The 19,678-nt window shown below is 38.3% G+C and overlaps 1 protein-coding gene across 2 annotated transcripts; it reads left to right on the top strand.

The window, feature by feature from the left end:
• The first annotated feature begins 736 nt into the window (after positions 1–736).
• Positions 737–19,353, top strand: LOC127434346 (MAP7 domain-containing protein 2-like). 2 transcript variants are annotated; one of them, XM_051687009.1, is made up of 17 exons: positions 737–1,009; positions 2,564–2,632; positions 3,848–4,011; positions 8,156–8,258; positions 9,723–9,815; positions 12,256–12,351; positions 12,473–12,603; positions 12,851–12,972; positions 13,081–13,289; positions 14,087–14,219; positions 14,317–14,497; positions 15,224–15,328; positions 15,831–15,881; positions 15,985–16,063; positions 17,412–17,538; positions 17,690–17,954; positions 18,090–19,353. In XM_051687009.1, the coding sequence occupies exons 1-16, from the start codon at positions 982–984 to the stop codon at positions 17,940–17,942; spliced, it is 1,944 nt and encodes a 647-aa protein (XP_051542969.1). In that variant the 5' UTR covers positions 737–981; the 3' UTR covers positions 17,943–17,954; positions 18,090–19,353. The 2 variants fall into 2 exon arrangements, with proteins under 2 accessions (XP_051542969.1, XP_051542970.1); XM_051687010.1 differs by lacking the exon at positions 9,723–9,815.
• Positions 19,354–19,678: the final 325 nt, after the last annotated feature.

Genomic DNA, 19,678 nt, shown 5'->3' with positions numbered 1-19,678 from the left:
ATACTAAATGTATCTTTAAGTGTATCAATTTTATTGTCTTTATCTCGAATTATTTGTGCTACATCGGATACCAAGTGTGAGTGCGTCTAGCCATAGGCTTGAGTGCTGTTAGTCACTGCATGTTTCATTCTACCATCACGTGTGTTACAGTGGAAAAAAAACAAAACAAGGGTACAGCACGTGTGTCTATGCTCAGATGTTAACTAATTAAGAGGCACATGTTATCTTTGGTTTGTGGTTAAAACTGTCCACAGCATAAGCACTGAAATACTTGGAAACAGCCAGTTTCCTTATATTTTATATTATATTGCATTTTAGTATATTCAGATAAATTATATTGATGGGTTGAATCACTGCAAATTGTGCATGCACCTGAGCATTCAATAATCCAGGCAGTTATTTGCATATTTTGCTCAGTATTGTGATCTCCGCAGTGCCAGTTATAAATAATATAATCACAGTGCTTTGGTTGACTGGTTAATAGTAACACATTGGTCATACTGTCAGTGTTATGCAAATGAAGAAATTACACAGAAATTCCCTTGCTGATCAATGAAATAGACAATGTATTTCTAGGCACCACCAATATAACTGAACGTCTCCGAGGGGGGAAAAAATGATATTTTTCCTCATGCGCAGCTGTTCAGCCTTCCACATATAGCTCTGTATACACTATGACGTAATGCTTTGCTCTTGGGTGCATTGCTTGCGCGCGCGTGCCTCTCAAGTAGCGATTGGTCGAGCGTGTTATAATTTATTAGAACCTTGCGCTCTTGTGGTTCTTCTGCCTTCACAATTGGTATCTGACTGGCAGAATACATCCAAGAGGTTCGGATTAATCAATTCTGCACCGTTTTGTTTCTCCGTCACGTTTTGAATTTTATACACGGACAGTGTCTGATAATTAACTGAGGAGTTTATTGTGGAGTCGGAATGTCATCTGTACAGTGATTTGTGGAATAAACCCCATAGAGACTGAAAATGGCTACGATCGTGGAAAACCCGTCAGGTATGTTTTGGCTTTCTTTTCTTTTTTTTTTTTTTTTTTTTTTTTTTTTAATGGTAAATCCAGAATATCACCCAGAAATCACTGGAAAATGGGAAAAGGCGAGCATATTGATCCGCTGGCATGGAAATGGGCTGCTGAGGTAAGAGGGTGGGTAACACAAGATTGACCTGTGCAGGTGAAGTATTCCTCCAAGTCAGTATATTTGAAAGGGAAATTGTAGTCTTGCTACATTATTTCATGACATTCTTCAAAAGCTGCTTATCTAAATGCCAAGCAATTTCAGCACTGACAAACAGATGTACTGATGCCAGCTATTAACGTATATGTCCACTCTTTAGACTGTACAGCAAAATCAACTGTTCGTTTAAAAAATACATAGTGACATTTAAAATCTAACTATTGAGATATTGAAATCATCTTCATGTAAAAATAATTACTCTTCATTATGATGCATTAACGATGAGTGCATCATACATACGTAATGATGCAGAATGTACAAGTATATACATTATTACATTTAAATGTTTATTCAAAATTGTTGCATTTTTCTGATCTAATGATGCATTTCTGTATACTTTTACATAAGGATGTTTTTTTGGTTTTTTTTTAGCTTTGAATTAATATAGCCTTTGTTTGATTTGAGTCTTTCATTTTCAAGCATGCTTCTTACCACCTATATTTGCATGCCACATGATTCCAAAAACCTTTATAATGATTTTGCCAAACAAACTGTCTATACATATTGTGTTTTCTTTAAAAGATGAAGCAAAGGCATGTTAAATGTAGCTTTAAAGAGCCCTGACACTGTGGCACAGGCTCTACTGTGAATCATGGAAAATCTCTTCTCTGTTTGTGTTCCTCTCAAGCATTTTAACTTTGCATTTATTTGCATACCATTACACCAGTAAAACCGAAGATTTCATCCCGTCCTGTGTTTGTAGTGCTTGTGACAGGGCTATAGACCTGATATTCAGAATAGTGGTTGATCAATATGGGTTTTTCCAATGACCGTTTCCTACATTTTTACATTTGGTCCCGCCCAGTTTTTTTATTTTTTTTATTTGTGTGGATTTTTCCCCTTTTTCACCCAATTTGGAATGCCCAATTCCCAGTGCGCTTTTAAGTCCTCGTGGTCGTGTAGTGATTCGCCTCAGTCCGGGTGGCGGAGGACGAATCCCAGTTGCCTCCGAGTCTGAGACCATCAACCCGCACATCTTATTACGTGGCTTGTTGAGCGCGTTGCCACGGAGACATAGCGCGTGTGGAGGCTTCAAGCCATCCACCGCGGCATCCGCGCTCAACTCACCACGCGCCCCACCGAGAACAAACCACATTATAGCGGCCACGAGGATGTTACCCCATGCGACTCTACCCTCCCTAGGAGACCTGGCTGGAGTCACTCAGCACACCCTGGGATTCGAACTAGCCAACTCCAGTGGTGGTAGCCAGCGTCTTTTACCACTGAGCTGCCCAGTCTTGAATATTTGGGTCAAACAGGAGTGTTCCCTGCTTATTAAAGTGCTTTTAACATATAATTCCCTTTCTCATGCAAAGATGGCAGTTCAAAAAAGGACAGAATTCGACTAGCCAAAGAAAAGAGAGAGGAGAGAGACAGGAGCCAAGGTAAGCTTCAATTTTGCATTTGTTAAAGTGTTAGTTTACCCAAAAATGAAAATTCTCTCATCATTTAATCTCCCTCATGCCATCTCAGATGTGTATGACTTTCTTTCTTCTGCAGAACACAATTTATGATTTTTAGAAGTATATTTCAGCTCTGTAGGTCCATACAATGCAAGTGAATGGATGCAAAAATGTTGACACTCCAAAAAGCACGTTAAGGCATCATAGAAGTAATCCATATGACTCCAGTGTTTTAATCCATATCTTCAGAAGTGATATGGTAAGTGTGGGTGAGAAACAGATTAATACTTAAGTCCTTTTTTTCTCCCTGCCCAGTAGGTGGCGATATGCATGAAGAATGTGAATCACCAAAAACACAAGAAGAAGAATGTGAAAGTGAAAGTTAAAGTTAAAGCCGAGATTGACTTGAGCAGGGAGGAGAATTTATAGTAAAAAAGACTTAAATATTTATCTTTTTCTCATCCACACCTATCATATCACTTTTGAAGTCATGGATTTAACTGCTGGAGTCTTGTGGATTACTTCAATGCTGATTTATGTGATTTTTGGAGCTTCAAAATTTTGACACCCATTCACTTGCATTGTATGGACCTACAGAACTTGTAGATTCTTCTAAAAATCTTCATTTGAGTTCAGCAGATGAAAGAAAGTCAAAACACATCTGGCATGGCATAAGGGTGAGTAAATGATGAGAGAATTTTCATTTTTGGGTGAACAGTTCTTTTAAACATGCACCCAGTATTTTTTTCTTCATTAAAAAATGTGTACCCCTAAAGAAATTAATAGTTATTTTGAAAACTATGTTTAAGATCATGTACACTCTCATGAGATGAAGAATCCAGTCATATCAGTGGCCTATTAAAAGCTGTTTCCTTTAACATGGAGCCTGGCTGACTCATGGGGGCCACAATCTTGAGATCACATGACTAGCTGAAAACTACTCAATTTAGCTTGCAGACCTCCCTATAATGGGACACTTTCACAAAATAAATCAATCATGGCTGACTGCAAAGTGTGCATTTCTAAACTGGCATCTTTAACTGAAAACTTTTGCTTTTGCGTGTTGCTGCAAGACTTCTAATAATACTGTGCTTAGCACAAACAAATCAGTATTGTCAGCAGGTAGGGAGAGGCTTGGCCTTTTCTGTATCAGGGCAATCTATAGAGTTATCCATATACATCCCCCACTCTCTCTAGCTGTGCGGGAGCGAGCTCTTTGGGAGAAAGAACAGCGTGCACAGCAGCAGTATGAACGCTCGGTGGAGGAACGAGGGAGGCGTATGGATGAGCAGCGGCAGAAGGAGATGCTCCGTCGTTCAGCTGTGGAAGAGAAAAGGAGGCAACGCATCGAGGAGGAAAAGGTCAGTGGTCACAGCCAAACTTTAATTTCTTTGGGGTATCCAGTGATAGTACAGGTCAAAAGTGTGTGTGCGTATTTTTAATTTTTTTTTAAAGGAATAGTTCACCCAAAAATGAAAATCCTCTCATTATTCACTTACCCTGATGCCATCCCAGATGTGTATGACTGTCTTTCTTCAGCAGAACACAAATAAAGATTTTTAGAAGAAAATAGAGCTCTGTCAGGTCTTTATAATGCAAGTAAACGGGTGCAAGCACTTTGACAGTCCAAAAGTCACATTTAGACTCCAGTCAATCAATGAATGTCTTCTGAAGCAAATCGATCCGTTTGTGTAAAAAACAAATAGATTATTGAAACGTTATTATCTTTTAAAAAGCACTTCCTGCAGCAGTTGACGCATCACGTAGCTGTCTTTTGACGTAAGCGCGACGGCGAGTTCACGTGAGAATTCGGAAGCGATGCTTATTTATAACAGAAGAACGAACGTCACGCGAGGTTAGTTCATTTCAAACAGCATTAGAGCCCTGAATGGAAGCGCTGATTTAAAGTTAAAAACGTTTTAATTATCGACTTGTTTCTTACATAAACCTATCAATTCTCTTCAAAAGACATTCACTGATCGACTGGAGTCGTGTGGATTACTTTTATGCTGCCCAAATGTGACTTTTGGATCGTCAAAGTGCTGGCACCCGTTTACTTGCATTATAAGGACCTGACAAAGCTCTATCTTCTTCTAAAAATCTTCATTTGTGTTCTGCTGAAGAAAGATAGTCATTCACATCTGGGGTGACATCAGGGTAAGTGATAATGAGAGAACTTTCATTTTTGGGTGAACTATCCCTTTTAAGTCAACATGAAATTAAATTGCTATTTACTTTCTTAATACAACGATTCATCAGTACACGTTATTCTAAGAAAATTTTAAAGGAATATTCCGGGTTCAATACAAGTTAAGCCCAATCTACAGCATTTGTGGCATAATATTGATTACCACGAAAATTAATTTCAACTCATCCCTCCTTTTCTTTAAAAAAAAAGCAAAAATTGAGGTTGCATTGAAGCGCTTACAATGGAAGTGAATGGGGCCAATTTTTTTGGAGGGTTTAAAGGCAGAAATGTGAAGCTTATAATTTTATAAAAGCACTTACATGAATTCTTCTGTCAAAACTCATGTATAATTTGAGCTGTAAAGTTGTTTAAATCATCAGTGTTACAGTCGTTTTAGGGTTTTACATTTGATGTTGATACTACATTGTCATGGCAACGAAGTTGTAAAATTGGCTATAACTTTGCACAGAAAAGGTTAGAAAGGGATTTTTTCACACTAAAATCATGTTAACATGCATATTGTTTACTCCTGTGACTACTGCTAAGTGTGTTTACCTTGTGACAATTGCTTTACTACATGGAGGCAAAATATGCAAATCCAGTGCTAAGATGAGGCAAAGATGGTAAAGGCCAAGTTAATAAGGAGAAAAATGATATTGAGTTTGGTGAGTAGATACTGTATGATCAGTGCTTATATTTCCTATTTGTTTTATCAAGATACATTTGAACAAGATCAGTCTTAAGCTTTGGACAAAATGTAGCTTGTTATTTGTTGGAAGTTATTCCACTATTGAGGGTTTGACATTTGGAAAAGCTAGTACACTAGATGTGTGATTAGGTGTAGATAATGGGGACCAAACCATTGGCTGCATAGTAGGCTGAAAAAAAGGTCATCAAAAAGGCCCAAGCAAAGGCATATGTTTGGATTTTGCAGAGACTGAAAACAAGGAGGACAATCACTACTTACAGTATATTGGCTCAAGATGTCCTAATAGTGTTGCTGAAATCATACTAGGGGACACCATACATGTTGACATATTTACTTGGCCATTTCCACACATTTTCTTCACTCATCTGTAATTTAGCCTCCCAAAGTTCCCAGCTTTTGTGACATTGTGCTTTGCCTTAGCAGGGGAGAGAAATCTGGCTACCCCCATTCCAATGCTGTAATGACTCTCTGGGATGCTCAAATGACCTCAATGTTCCCGATATGCATTCTTAACAGATATGAACAAATCAAAGTACCCTTGATAAATGCAGTGTGTTATAGTAAGGGTGTATTGAGAAGCCAACAGGAAACTCATATGCAAAATACTGTATCACGTCAATACAATGCTTACTAGATGAGAGAATCTGCAGTTAGCTATTGGATCATTGTGTGTGGGGTATGGTACTGCTGTTTCTGAAACTGCCATGTTCTTGATTCAGACTGCATTGTAGTGCTCTGTCTTGTGGATTGCCTTACCTCAGATGACTGTGTTCTTGGCCAGCACTTGTTTTTAATTTAACTCTGCCTCCTCTGCATCTGCAAAGGTATCAAATCTGTATCGGTAGCCCGCCCTCCTTTTATCCACCTGCAGACAATGTGCAGTGTGAGCCACCTAGTTTTATGATGGATTATACGCTCATAGCTATGAAAGCATTCATCATTTTAGTTTTTTTCATTAGATGTATCAAATAGAAAAATAATTCGTTATTGGAGGAGGTTATATGAGAGGACTTAAGAGGGGTCTTGTATCATCCTGAAGGGGTTTATTTTGTTATAGTGACCTGCTAATGTGTATATTATCGTGCTTATTACGCGGCTACTTACCAAATAATTCTCATGTCTAAATTATTTTATTATGTGAGAAAAAAAGAAACAGAGTGAAACAAGAGACATGAAACTAGCACAGCTATGTTGGAAATCATTACCTGGGACAATGACCAGTTATACAGTTAAGTGATCATTGTAAACAAATATTAGAGTGGCATGATTGGCCAATCAGAATCAAGTATTGCAGAGAGTGTGGTAGTGCACAAATGTCTGGTTCCAGAAGTAAAAATCCCATAATCTTTTTTCCATAAGGAGAATTTATTTTTAATGATAACATATAAACCTTTAAAGACAGACTACCATGAACTCCAAAGATGTTAATCAATGGTATATGCTTCTGTTAAAGCCGTCTGCATTATTTCATATTTATTTTTATAAAAGTGCTTTTAATAGCTAAATTTGTGGTGAACAACAACACTACCCATGATCCTACAGAGAAAGATCCACCAATCAGTGAATTGCAGCAAACAAATACTTAATATATTTATAATCAACAACTTTAAATCAATTATAATTCGATTGTGCTCATGAAAACGTTAGTACAGTCTTGTACATTTGTCGTTTTGTCTGATATTCATATACTTTTTTGCTTCAAATCAAAATTTGTAATGTTGTGATTCACCTCTGCGCTCTGCGGTTAATGGCTTAGAACTCTTTAATGAATGATTTTATGAAATCCCAGTGGAAAAAATTGAATGGGGGAAAAAAATTGTTCTGGAATCAAGATGGCTGAAAAAGTGGATGGGGACTGTTGTGCTCTATAATGACTGCCATTTCACTGTTCTGCTTTTATTGCTTGGAGTTTTGGTTATATTTTGTGATTTTGACTCTCTTGTGTTTGTGCATTCTGACAAGCTGCACTGCATAATTTTCATGTGTAAATATCAATGCTCTGGGAATTTAAGGGTTAAGTCAGTTTATTCAGAATCAATCAAGATGAAAAAGTCAGAGTAAGAAACAGAGCTATAATGGCTAGAGGAGGAGTTAAACGGGGAAAAAGGAGAGAATGGAGAGAGGTGGATGGAGAGAGTGAGGAGATAAAAGAAATTCAAAGAAATGCAGAGCGGCTTCCTGATATCAGTGATGCAACCTGTGTCATTATAATACTCACTCTGTGTGTGCTCACCCATTTGTGTCAGCCAATGAGGGGGGAGGGTGTGGGTGGAGTTAAGTGTGGCTGCTCTCTTTTCTGTCTGGCAATACGCTCTCTTAGACACACAGTCACCTGGGAGAGAGAGAGATAGAGAGAGAGAGGAAGAGTCACTGAGTGCAAGGGAGGGTGAGGGCGAGAGAGGCAGACACAGAAGGCAAGGCCCTCGTCATTTTATTTTGCGTGCATACGGGGAGGAAGGAAGACAAACAGAGAGAGAGAGAGAGTCAGAGACGGATAGGAGAGGTGGTCGCCATGGAGCAGCCAGCCTCATCCCCATCCGAACGGCGCCGTAGCGACAGCTCTGTCAGAGAGTCTCTTTTTTTTCCTGTTTTGGAACGCAATGAACAGGAGCGGTTGGAGGCCTTGATGCGACGCACCATGGAACGCAACCTCCAGGTGGACCAGAGGCCTAAACGCTGGACTTGGGGTGGACCTCCCGGAGTCTGTGAGGGTGAGTGTGACTGGGAGGGTATGGAGGCTCCCTTGTGTAAACTCTTAGAGCCGTGGGAAGACGAGAGAGGGGAATTAGATGAAGAGATCGAAAAACAGGGTGTGGAAACTGCACTGCAGCCTTTTTGTTTTAAAGGGATAGTTCAGACAAAAAATACAATTTTGTTATTTTTTACTTACCTCATGTTGTTCCGTATGGTTTTCTTTTCTCTGCTGAACACAAAAGGAGATTTCAGGCGGGGTGTATGCCACCGTCACCGTTCACTTTCATTGCTTTTATGTTTCATGCAATGAAAGTGAATGGTGACTAACAGGCTAACATTATGCCTAACATGCAGATAAATGATTAGAACATTTTCATTTTGGGGTGAACTATCCCTTTAAAAAGAACTGGGATATTGACAAATACAGTAGTGGTGGGGCAGGGATGATACAGGATGTAAATCAGGCTGTATTAGATGCAGCTGTTTTATGAGGTAGCTGCATTGTCACGGAGGCGTCATTCTGTTGCTGATATCTGGCTGGCTGGAGTGAGCTCAAGGAGTCGCTCCAGCCGCAGGGAGGCTGAGTCTCAAGGTTAGTACTGATAGCCACTGATCAGTATCAGATACCCAGAGGCACCATAAATCCTCCGTGCAATAGCTCTGCTAACTCTGCCGGCCAATTTGGGCTATTTTGGCTGGAGAACAAACATTATAAACTGTGCTGTCACTGTGCCTACACAGGGCAAATTAATACTGCGTAGCTGAGATCTTTGGGTTCTGTCTCTGCCAGATTAGAACTCAAATACAGTCCATTTATCTGAACATTTTAATATACAATTCTATAACACTCCTCTTAAGCAGCAGATATGGGGCTTAGTTAAACAGACTGTGTTTGAGCAGAAAAACATTGTTGCTTACGAGACAAAAGCACCACCCAGAGTCTGTGGTGCATTCATAACTATATCAATTATTTACAGTGACCAAGAGCAGAGAGGTAGCCCTAAGACATTTATCAGAGCAGATTGATGATATATATAGTATCTTAGGAAAACATGTATATAATGTCTGTTTTGCTTTGTGGGTTAGAGCGTAATATTGAGTCTCAGTTTATGGTCGCCCTTGGAGAACATTAGGCTATTTGATATACTGATATGATCAGAATCATTGGCTGCATGCTGTGCTCTGGGTTATTTCATCCTGCAGTGGTTCATATTACATCCTGCTTTATAAAGTAAAATTATACTCTCTTTTTTTTTTTTATATTTTTTTTTATATTCCTGCTGGAAATAATGCAGAAATCAGACTCCATCAGCAGAAAACTGCTGACAAAGTATATCAGTATTTCACAGGGACACTAGGTTCTGAAGTGACTTCTTATATTTTGTAGCATATTTAGTACTATATACTGTGATCTTGTGAAATACTCTGCGCTGAGCTCATTCACCTCATCCTTTCTCTGCTTTGCATCACCTGCTGCACAGGTGATCCTAAGATTGCCCCGCCCTCTCCTCCTGCTTCTGCATCCTTAGCCAATGACCCTGCTGCTCACCCTACTGCCAGAAAATCCAGGAACGGTACTGACTTCCTGCTGCTTTATGTGTCACCCCCTTCTTGTATGTGCATGAGATTGTACATTGTCCTTGTGCATTGGATTTGAGATGTACTGTACATTTGTCCTTTCTAATATGTTTTCTACCCCTTTGTTTTCCTTTTCCTTGATAAGCCAAGGCAAACATCATTACTATTGCTGTTGTTCATACTTAGGGTTAAGGATTTTTCAAAAACATGGCAGCCCATAAAACACATGAAAAAGATCCATATATTTACAGTGATGGAGGGATTTGAGCCATATCTAGGGACGAGAAATATCAGAGAGACTTGGGGTAGACTCTTTGACTTGGGGCAGTAAGCAACCACCTAGAACACCCTAGTAACCACATACTAAAGCAATGAGCTATACACACTCAGAACACTTTAGCAACCCTATTTCAATCACAACTATGGGTTTAGAATTGTTGCAAAATGACAATTTCTTCAGACAATGTAAACGTCTGGTTTCTTTTTAGTGTTCGTGTTTTTGAGATTTTTTTTTTTTTATGCTGCCTTCACGTGCTGTCGGAATTGTCGTTTCCTACTGGGAAACTCAAAGATAATTGACATAAACTTTCAACATGGCAGAGAAGAGCATGGTTTCTCTAGTGAATTATAGGTTTTATTCGTTTTTCTAAATGCACCTACCTTGTTATCGCTAGCTGTTTAATCGCATAGCCTATTGTGCAGTTTTTACACATAGAAAATAGCATGTATTTGACCAAAATTCCATTATCATGATTAACATGTTCCATTTATTCCATTAAAGGAATATTCCGGGTTCAATACAAGTCAAGCTCAATCGACAGCATTTTTGGCATAATATTGATTAGCACAAAAATGTATAAATCTGGGTTGCAGTGAGGCACTTGAAATGGAAGTGAATGAGGGCCAATTTTTGAAGGTTAAAATACTCACTTTTTCAAAAGTATAGCCACAAGACATAAACAATATGCATGTAAACATGATTTTAGAGTGATAAAATCACTTACTAACCTTTTCTCTATTAAGTTATAGCCAATTTTACAGCTTCATTGCTATGACGATGTAATGTCAACAAACCCTAAAATGATGGTAAATATTAAAATTTAAACAACTTTACAGCTCAAATAATACATGAGTTTTAACAGAAGAATTAAAGTAAGTGCTTTTATAAAATTATAAGCTTCTCATTTCTGCCTTTAAAACCTCAAAAAATTGGCCCCATTCACTTCCATTGTAAGTGTCTCACTGTAACCCAGATTTTTGCTTTTTTTTTTTTTTTCAAAGAAAAGGAGAGACAAGTCTAAATAATTTTTTGTGCTAATCAACATTATGCCACAAATGCTTTGATTGAGCTTAACTTGTATTGAACCCAGAATATTCCTTTAACATAGCCAATAGTATGGTGTCAAAATGAGAGTGTGCAAAATGTGCAAGAATCAACCTGGCACTTTCCATGTTTCCTATTCTCTCTGTAAACAAAGCGCTTGAATGTGACATACTCCTAATTATGACCTCAGGACTGGGAAGTAGAATCATTTCGATAGCACTTTAAGGCAGAATTTGAACCCATGCTAGGACATACAGTCTCAATGCATCAGCTAGGGAGTCTATTCATATTCTCTCTAGTCATATTCTCCCCTGCCTACTAAGGAGTCTGCATGCGAAGTCGAGGATCTGTAATCAGAATCTGCCTGGATCTGCATTACACCTCCTGAAAGAATGCATTGGGGTCTCATCTATTATCTGAATTGAGATGCAGGCCCACATCCCAGCTTAGAAAACTCTCCTGCAAGTCACACAAGCAGTTTTAGCAGACATTCAAACACACACCTACTTCCATACACACAAACAGCACAAACTCTCATCTGTGTAGACAGATCTGCTTCATATGAACTAAGTGCCTGCTGCTTCATAAAAATTCAGAGCCCTCCATAAAAGTCTTTGATCGTTGCAAATATTAATACCCAAGTGAGTGTTAATTATATCAGAAAAACAAGCCTCTGGCATTTTTCCTCAAAAGTAAAGGGCAATTTTGCCCAAAAATTAAAAATTATGTTATCATTTAATCACTCATGTTGTTTTAAACCCCTGTGACTTTCAGTCTGCTGTGGAACACAAAAGGAGATGCTAAGCAGAATGTTAGCCTGAGTCACCATTCATTTTCATTGCATCTTTTTTCTATTTAGTGAAAGTAAATGGTGACTGAGGCATTCAGTCTCTAACATTCTCTCATTTTGTGTTCCATGGAAAAAAGAATGTCATACAGGTTTGGAACAACATGAAGGTGAATAAATGATGAGAGAATTTTCATTTTTGGGTGAACTGTCCCTTTAACTGCACGTCTGTGGGTGAATCAGTATCATTACAATCTTGTCTGATGATCACTTGTGCCTTTGTTTTCTTTCTCCCTGCATCCTCTCATTATATATTTTACTGCAGTCCAAAATTTTATGGTTCCACCCGAGTCTCCAGACTCTTCCCTTAGCAGACATCTGTCCTCCTCTGCCGCTACATTGCCCAACATGACAGAGAGAGGCAAGTGTGTTTGTATTAAGCTCATTATTTAATTGAGTTCTATTTTTTGCCCCGCCCTTTTTATTCCTTTGTCTTCCTTTGACCTCTGGAACCTCAGTGTCTTGTCTTTGTTCCCGAATAGCCTCCTCCAGCCCTCATAGGTCTCCTTACAGAGCTCCTCCTAGTAAAGTCGATCGGAAGAAGGTTAGTGCATCATTCTGTGGACCACTGGATGACTCCAGAGGAGCAGCCACAACCCCGAAGACCCCTCAGGTCTGATCTGCATAGATGTGATAAACATTTTTGTCAATAGTAATTTTGTCACATACTGTAGCTCAGACCTTTATATTTAGAGCACAGCACGGAAGGGACACAGCCATCAGAGGAGCTGGTCTCCTAGCAACTACACTGCTCCGATCTGTGCGTGTCCAGTTCCAGTGATGGATTTATAGCTCATAGGAATGACACAGTAACATACTGTATCATGACACTGATTCTGGTCTCTGCTTTTGGTACTTAGACTGAGAAATCAGACAAGAGCATCGCCCAAACCTTACTCGACCCGTCTATGAAAAAACTTGAGTCACCAACAACACCCACCCGAAGTTCATCCAACCACAAAAACCCTAGCACTCCCAAAAGGTGATATTCTCAAACTAATGACGATTGCTAGGTTTCTGTTCATACATCCTTTGAGAAAGTGAAGCTCTTTTTAGGTTGATACTACTGACTTTTATACTTGTTATTCAGATCAAGGTCCTGTAAGAGCCCTGTAATGTCCCCAGCCTCCCCAGGGCAATACGCCCCATCGCCAATGAGGCACAGAGCCACCACGCCCAGCACAGAGAGCAAGAGGTGGGGAGGGGAGGAGAGTAAAGGCTACAGCACTCTGGAGAAAAAGACATCCAGAACAGAGAGAATCCCTAAATCCACAAGCAAGGAATTTGGACACAATTTAGGTAATATCTTATAAAAAAATGTTTTGAACATTAAACCTGCTTTGTTTGATTTATTTATGTTAAAGGGATGGTTCACACAAAAAAGAAAATTCTTTCAATATTTACTCACCCTCATGCCATCCCAGATGTGTGTGACTTTCTTTCTTCAGCAGAACAGATTTTTTTTTTTAGAAGAATATCTCAGCTCTGTAGGTCCATACAATGCAAGTGAATGGTGATCAGACCTTTATAGCTCCAAAAATCACATAAAGGAAACATAGAAGTAATCCATAAGACTCCAGTGGTTAAATCCTTACCTTCAGAAGCGATATGAAAGGTGTGGGTGAGAAACAGAACAATATTTAAGTCCTTTTTTACTCTAAATCTCACTTTAACTTTCACTTTCAGATGTGAGAGTGAAATAATTATTAAATAAATTATTAAATAATAAATATTATTTTTAAATGTAATGCATGTGAATTTAATTGATTTATATAATTTAAAATACATTTGAAAGAAATTCTTAATTTAAACACTGTGACTTGTTTAAACATTGGTCTGTTTGTTTAAGTGGCACAATCAATGGTTTGGGGTGGGACTACTGTACCTGTTTGTATGACCAATGTCAGACAAATGTTTGGGAAGCCTGTTTCTGAAAGAGTTATGATTTTTGCAATTGCATTTGGTGCCACTAATGTCACAGAAATGACACGTTGCATCTTTAAATATGATAAGTATTATAATCTGTGCCAAATGGGCTTCCAATAATGTGACAAGGACTAAGTTGCTACTTTCTTCACTCCATCTGTGTGTATTAGAGTCTCCAGTGACTCCCACCGGGAAAGCGGGTACCACTGATGCTGAGGAGGCCTCCAGGCTGCTGGCAGAAAGACGACGCCTGGCTAGAGTACAGAAGGAGCAGGAGGAAAAGCAACGCCAAGAAGAGGAGAGGTACACGTGTGTGTCTTTAGGGTCTATGTGTCACAATGATGTGTTTACTTGTATAGATCACAACATATTATATAATCATCTTCTCCATGACACTTAGGCTCAGGGCTGAGGAGCTCCAGAGACAGCAAGAGGAAGAAAGACAGCGGCAGGAGCAGGCAGCTAGGCAAGCAGAGGAAAAAAGACAGAAACAAGAGGAGGAACGCTGTCAGAGAGAGCAGGGGGACAGTCAACATAAGGAGCAACGTTGGAAAGAGCTCCAGGATGAGCTGGATAAACAGGTCAGGGGTTTATTATTTATGAATTTGATTTTATCTAAAGAAGGACCCTCAGAAACCCATAGATCCAGTAGGGTCCAATAGTCTGAGACCACTTGTGAAAATGCTTCTATTTTGCATTCTTTAATGATTTAATACAAAGATTTTCACTACAGATTATATTAGCAGCATAATAATTGAAAAGTTGAATTGAAAAATGTACACTAATTTCAGAATTTCTTAGTATTCCGCTTTAATTTTGCCTGATTTGAGAATGTTCCAAAGAGCATCTTGTGTGCTTCAAACATGGCGTATATAACATGGTCATTGTCACAAATGTACTTGTTTGATTAGTGACCTAGAAAGAGTGTGGAATCTTAAATATGTATTATTCATTTTACATCATAACATTTCTTTGTTATAAATGCTTTAAAATCCTTAAACTTTAGTTTATTTCCAAGTTTAAATAATAATAATAAAAAATATGCCAGACAAGTTAATGTGGTCACAAACAAACAAAAAAGCACTAAAACAACATATAGACAAGTAAATGATTACATGAAAACAAAAAGGACAAAACTAGACGTACAGAAATAAGACTGACTCATCAAAACACATTTGGCACACTCATTCACCTCATCCACCTACCCGAACATGTGCAGCACCAATCTGTCCTTCTATAGCTGTGAATAATTGTACAGATACGTGTGCGAAATGAATGGATATGTGGTGTGTTATGCTATCTGGCAGAGAGAGGAAGCACTGCAGAGGGTTCATAGGGAAGCCGAACGGAAGAGACAGGAGATAGAGCTTCTGAAAATTCAGGAGGAGCAAGAAAGACTGCAAAGGAAGAAGGTTTTTCTCTTTGTTTACAGTTAGAAGCATGCAATAAATAGCTAATTCAATGGATGCTATTTAAATGACTATGTAATGTAAAGTGCATTATAAGTGAGTTGCAGTTATGGAGTGGCCATCTGTAAGGACTACTATTCCATGCAGATTTATTTCTTAATTACAAGAATTTTACATGGAAAATGACCAATAGAAGTCAGCATGAAATCAAAATTGCACTGTTTAATTTCTTAATATACTGCATGTGCATGGTCTTATTGTGCACGATTCACAGGTGCACATTATTCCAAAAAATAAACAAAATAATAAAAACAATTTTAAAAAATGACTTTTTCCTTTTTGACTGACTTCATCAAGCACTCTTGTCATTTATCACTATTCAGTTTCTTTTTCCTTTTTTTTTTTGAGCATTTACTTCCTGACTAGATGACTGATCAATTTCTTCCTTGCAGTTCGTTCATGGCTTTTAATTGAATATTGTTGTTTGCATCTGTGATTTTGCCAGCGTATTGAGGAGATAATGAAAAGGACAAGAAAGCCGGATGGAGAATCAAAGGTAAAATCTAAACAGTCTGTTTCATTCAAACCTACATACAGAGCGGTTATATTATCAAATGACAATGATTTACCAACTGTATCTAATAATTTTGTTTGGGTAGAAAGAGGAAGCACAGATGGAAGCCCCATCCCCCATATCTGTTTCCCAGTCCGTCTCACCGTCTCCCTTGGAAACTGGAGGTATTGACTAATGATTTGACTCTTATCACAATGCAGTTCTACAGTGGGCATATCTTAAATGTACCAACACTTAACATTTTAATTTCACTGTGTAAAAGCATCAGTCTGTGTAATTCACACAAACACATTCATTGATCTGTTTCTTGTTGTTGAATGGCTGAGTGACTCAGCATGAGGAAAAATCTGTATTATGTACTAATGAAAGAGCGCCATCATGTGGCATTATTATGAACTGAAATCAGTGTATCTTCAACAACAAGATAGAATTTTGATAATCTTGTAAAATAGCTTTAAAATGATTCTTGAATATTTAAAGGTGCACTCAGCAACTTTTTGTTCATGTCATCTTGGACTAGACTAAGTGACACCTAGTGGCGTGGATGCAGCATTATTCAAAATCAATAGTTTTCAGTTACAGATGCCAGTGTAGAAATTCACTATTCACAATCAGCCATGATTAATTTAATCCAAGAGTGAAAGTGTCCAATAACAAGACAGTTACTGAGATTAAGTGAGTAGTATTCAGCTGGTCATGTGATTCTAAAATGGCAGCCCCCATGAGGGCGCCCCTGCCCCATATAGAATAAAACAGCTTTTAGAAGGTTTACTGATATGACTAGAGTCCTCATTTCATGTGAGTGCTCATGATTTTATACACATGATTTAAAATTACAATTCATTTATTTAGGAGCAAAACTTTTTTAATGGGGAAAAAATGACTGAGTGCACCTTTAAGAGTTTAGTTCTTTTGATATTGACTTTACTGTTTTTATGTTTTGGGTCCCAGAGACACCAGTGAGGTATGTGTAAAAATAACAATAGCAATTTCAAAATTAATGTCTTAGTTTTCCTTTAAATTATTTTAATAATTCCTTTTGACTTAAAGCACAATAGGCAGATATTATTGACCCTTTATTGTTCTGTTATACCACAAATTAGGCATGCCCTTTTCAGAAATTTCACAGGTATCTATTCTAGGAACATTTATCTGTTTGGGATCAATTTGACAGCAGCAGAAACACATTGTAGAAAAATAATAAACCATCAGGAATGTATTCCACCCTTCAGACAGTCTTAGCTTCTTTTTTTTCATGTTTTATATCAGGTGTCTCTGAGACCCCCCAAAAGAGTAAATTAACCATTTTTATGGAGGATGGTTGAAGCATGTTATAAAGTACAATTTTTGTTTGTAATCAGTTCTCCTAAGATTGAGAAGTCACATAGTATCAACATTCAATGTTAAAAACAGTTGCACAGCTATTAAAATGGCTTTGGGGTCTCTCACACCCCACATAGAACATGTGCTGTTTTTTGTGCTTTAAAAGAAATTGTTTATCTTGCACTACAGTTAGCACACAGAACAACAGTCCACCAAAGGCAACGTCTAATTCTCCAGTCACATTCCTTGAGCCACTGGAGGCAAAGAACAGTGGGGCAGATGATCTCTCTGATGGAGTCCAGTCCATGGATGTCAGGCTAGTCTCCAACAATGTCATGCGATCTTAATTGTTATATTAAATTACAGACATATGTCAAATGCTAAGATTATAATGGGTAGAAGCTAATTAGCATGCTTCCCGCATTGGCAAAATGCCCTAAAATGGACCGAAATACTTTCCCTTGCAGCCCAGTCTCCAGAGATGAGCTCCTCCCTGTTTCAGAATATTCCCCTGTCAGCGAGATCTCACAGAACAGCATGAGTTCTGTTGCTTTGGGTGATATCCTGGGACTGACCGGGCAGGTCTCACATCCCAAAGTATCAACTGCTCCAGCATTTGGTGACTGCAACAAGAACCTGATCCAGGATTGCAGCAGCGCTGCTATTGACTCATCACTTTTTCAGAGTCTTAGACCAACCTCAGACAAACTCAACATCTAATTACAGTATGAGGTGATTATGATTATTATTACTTTTTTGGTGTATGCGTCCTACTCAATCCATTTAGTTGTTTGTAGTACCGCCATATGTGGGTTCAAATCCACTGAAATCTGATCTTGTTTTGTAATTTGTCCTCTCTTTTTTTAGATACTTTTGAAGCATCAGGCTGGACTGAAATGATGGATTGAAGCTGACAGTCCTTGCTCAATAAAGCTTCTTCATGAGAGATCAGAACTGGAGAACAAACACTGAATATTAAACCATGTGTGAATAGCCAAGAAGGGACACCCTGACAGTTGATTCCCCACACAAAAAATAAAGTTTTGCCTGCTCCTTATAGATATAATATTTCACACGATTTCACTGTAGTATCACCAAACAAGTCTTAGTGGTCTTTTTGTTATACACCTGTAGCACTGATGAGTGATACACCGTGACAATTGTAGCAGCTCAATTGTGTAATTTGTTTTATTTTGGGTTGCATAAATGACCAGCAAACAAGGCGTTATGTGCGGCGTCTGCTCATTGTGCTGTATTCTATGGCCGCAGTTTGCAAACAGTATATTGTGTAAAGCCATGACTTCTCTGCATTGTCTAAGCAATCCAAGCTTTGTAGTCTGAATGTGGATATTAATATTTAGTACAGATGTAAAGTGTGATATTATTCCATTATAGCACTGTTATACTGGCATCATTGTATTATTAGTCAGCTGCTGTTCAAAGTTATGGGGATGTACACAAAAAAGCCTGTATGTCAAATGCAATTTATTGTGTAAAAAGGGAATTAAAAGTACACCACTCCCTTGTGTTGACATAGCATTGTGCTTTTAATTCTTCATGGGCTTTTTCTGTATTGTTTTGTTATCTATGAAGTATATAACATCACTGCAAACAGCTCTATGCAGAAAAGTGCAATAGCAACTCTGTACAGTATAATGAGTAAAAAGACATGCACATGCTATGATAAATCATAGGTCAATTTGCTTACCTGGTGGGGAAAAAAGACTGGTGAGCTTTGCATGTGAGCTCGGTTCTTTTGATTCCCAGTGTTTGTACTGATGTTTGGTGGTCTCAATGGCATGTAGTATGATGCTGTTGTGAAAAAAACTTCTGATGCACTGGATTGGTTCATGAGGACCAACAAGGAACAAATATTTTGAAAGATGCAAGTTTGTGCCTGTAACAGTCAAACTATTGATTGTTCCATTGCTCTATTCTAACTGTCATCTATCTATCTATCTATAGCAAATCTTGGGATGTTGATCACATTTTAGATTATACAGAGGGTGATGGGTTGATACTGGAATTCAGCACTTTAAAATGACACATGAGATGGTGCATGAATCAATGGATCAGCTGCTTTGAAGTTGCAGAACCCTGAGATATTGAAATAAAAATAAAAGCTGTATCATATCCTGAGCATTCATTATGAACAATATGTGCAGTTTTGCCAGTGTAATGAATAATAAATAAGTAAATAAATAATTAGCCAGTTAAAAAAGCATATATTTATTTCATTTTACGTACAGTCCTGTATATAGCCTATATATGCAACATTTTAGCAATATTATTGTTTGATTTATATTTGCTATTTATAACTTATAAATGAAAAATGACATGAGTAGCCACAATATACAGTATAATTTCACTGAAATGTGTGACAATCTACACATCCGTCTGTAGGGGCCAGTGGCGCGCGCAGTCGCTCATTGGCAGCGCAGGCGCAGAAAGTGCTG

This window comes from Myxocyprinus asiaticus, chromosome 44, assembly GCF_019703515.2.
Source record: "Myxocyprinus asiaticus isolate MX2 ecotype Aquarium Trade chromosome 44, UBuf_Myxa_2, whole genome shotgun sequence".
In the NCBI taxonomy this organism is placed as follows: domain Eukaryota; kingdom Metazoa; phylum Chordata; class Actinopteri; order Cypriniformes; family Catostomidae; genus Myxocyprinus; species Myxocyprinus asiaticus.
The sequence above is the reverse complement of the archived record's forward strand: the minus strand, read 5'-3'. Positions and strand labels throughout refer to the sequence as shown.

What these genes read in the sequence shown, in the direction of transcription:
- LOC127434346 (XM_051687009.1), top strand. Translation starts at nt 982, where the DNA reads ATGGCTACGATCGTGGAAAACCCGTCAG. An exon ending in GATCGTGGAAAACCCGTCAG is followed by an intron (nt 1,010 to 2,563) that starts GTATGTTTTGGC and finishes TCTCATGCAAAG; the next exon opens with ATGGCAGTTCAAAAAAGGAC. An exon ending in GGAATTTGGACACAATTTAG is followed by an intron (nt 13,290 to 14,086) that starts GTAATATCTTAT and finishes TGTGTGTATTAG; the next exon opens with AGTCTCCAGTGACTCCCACC.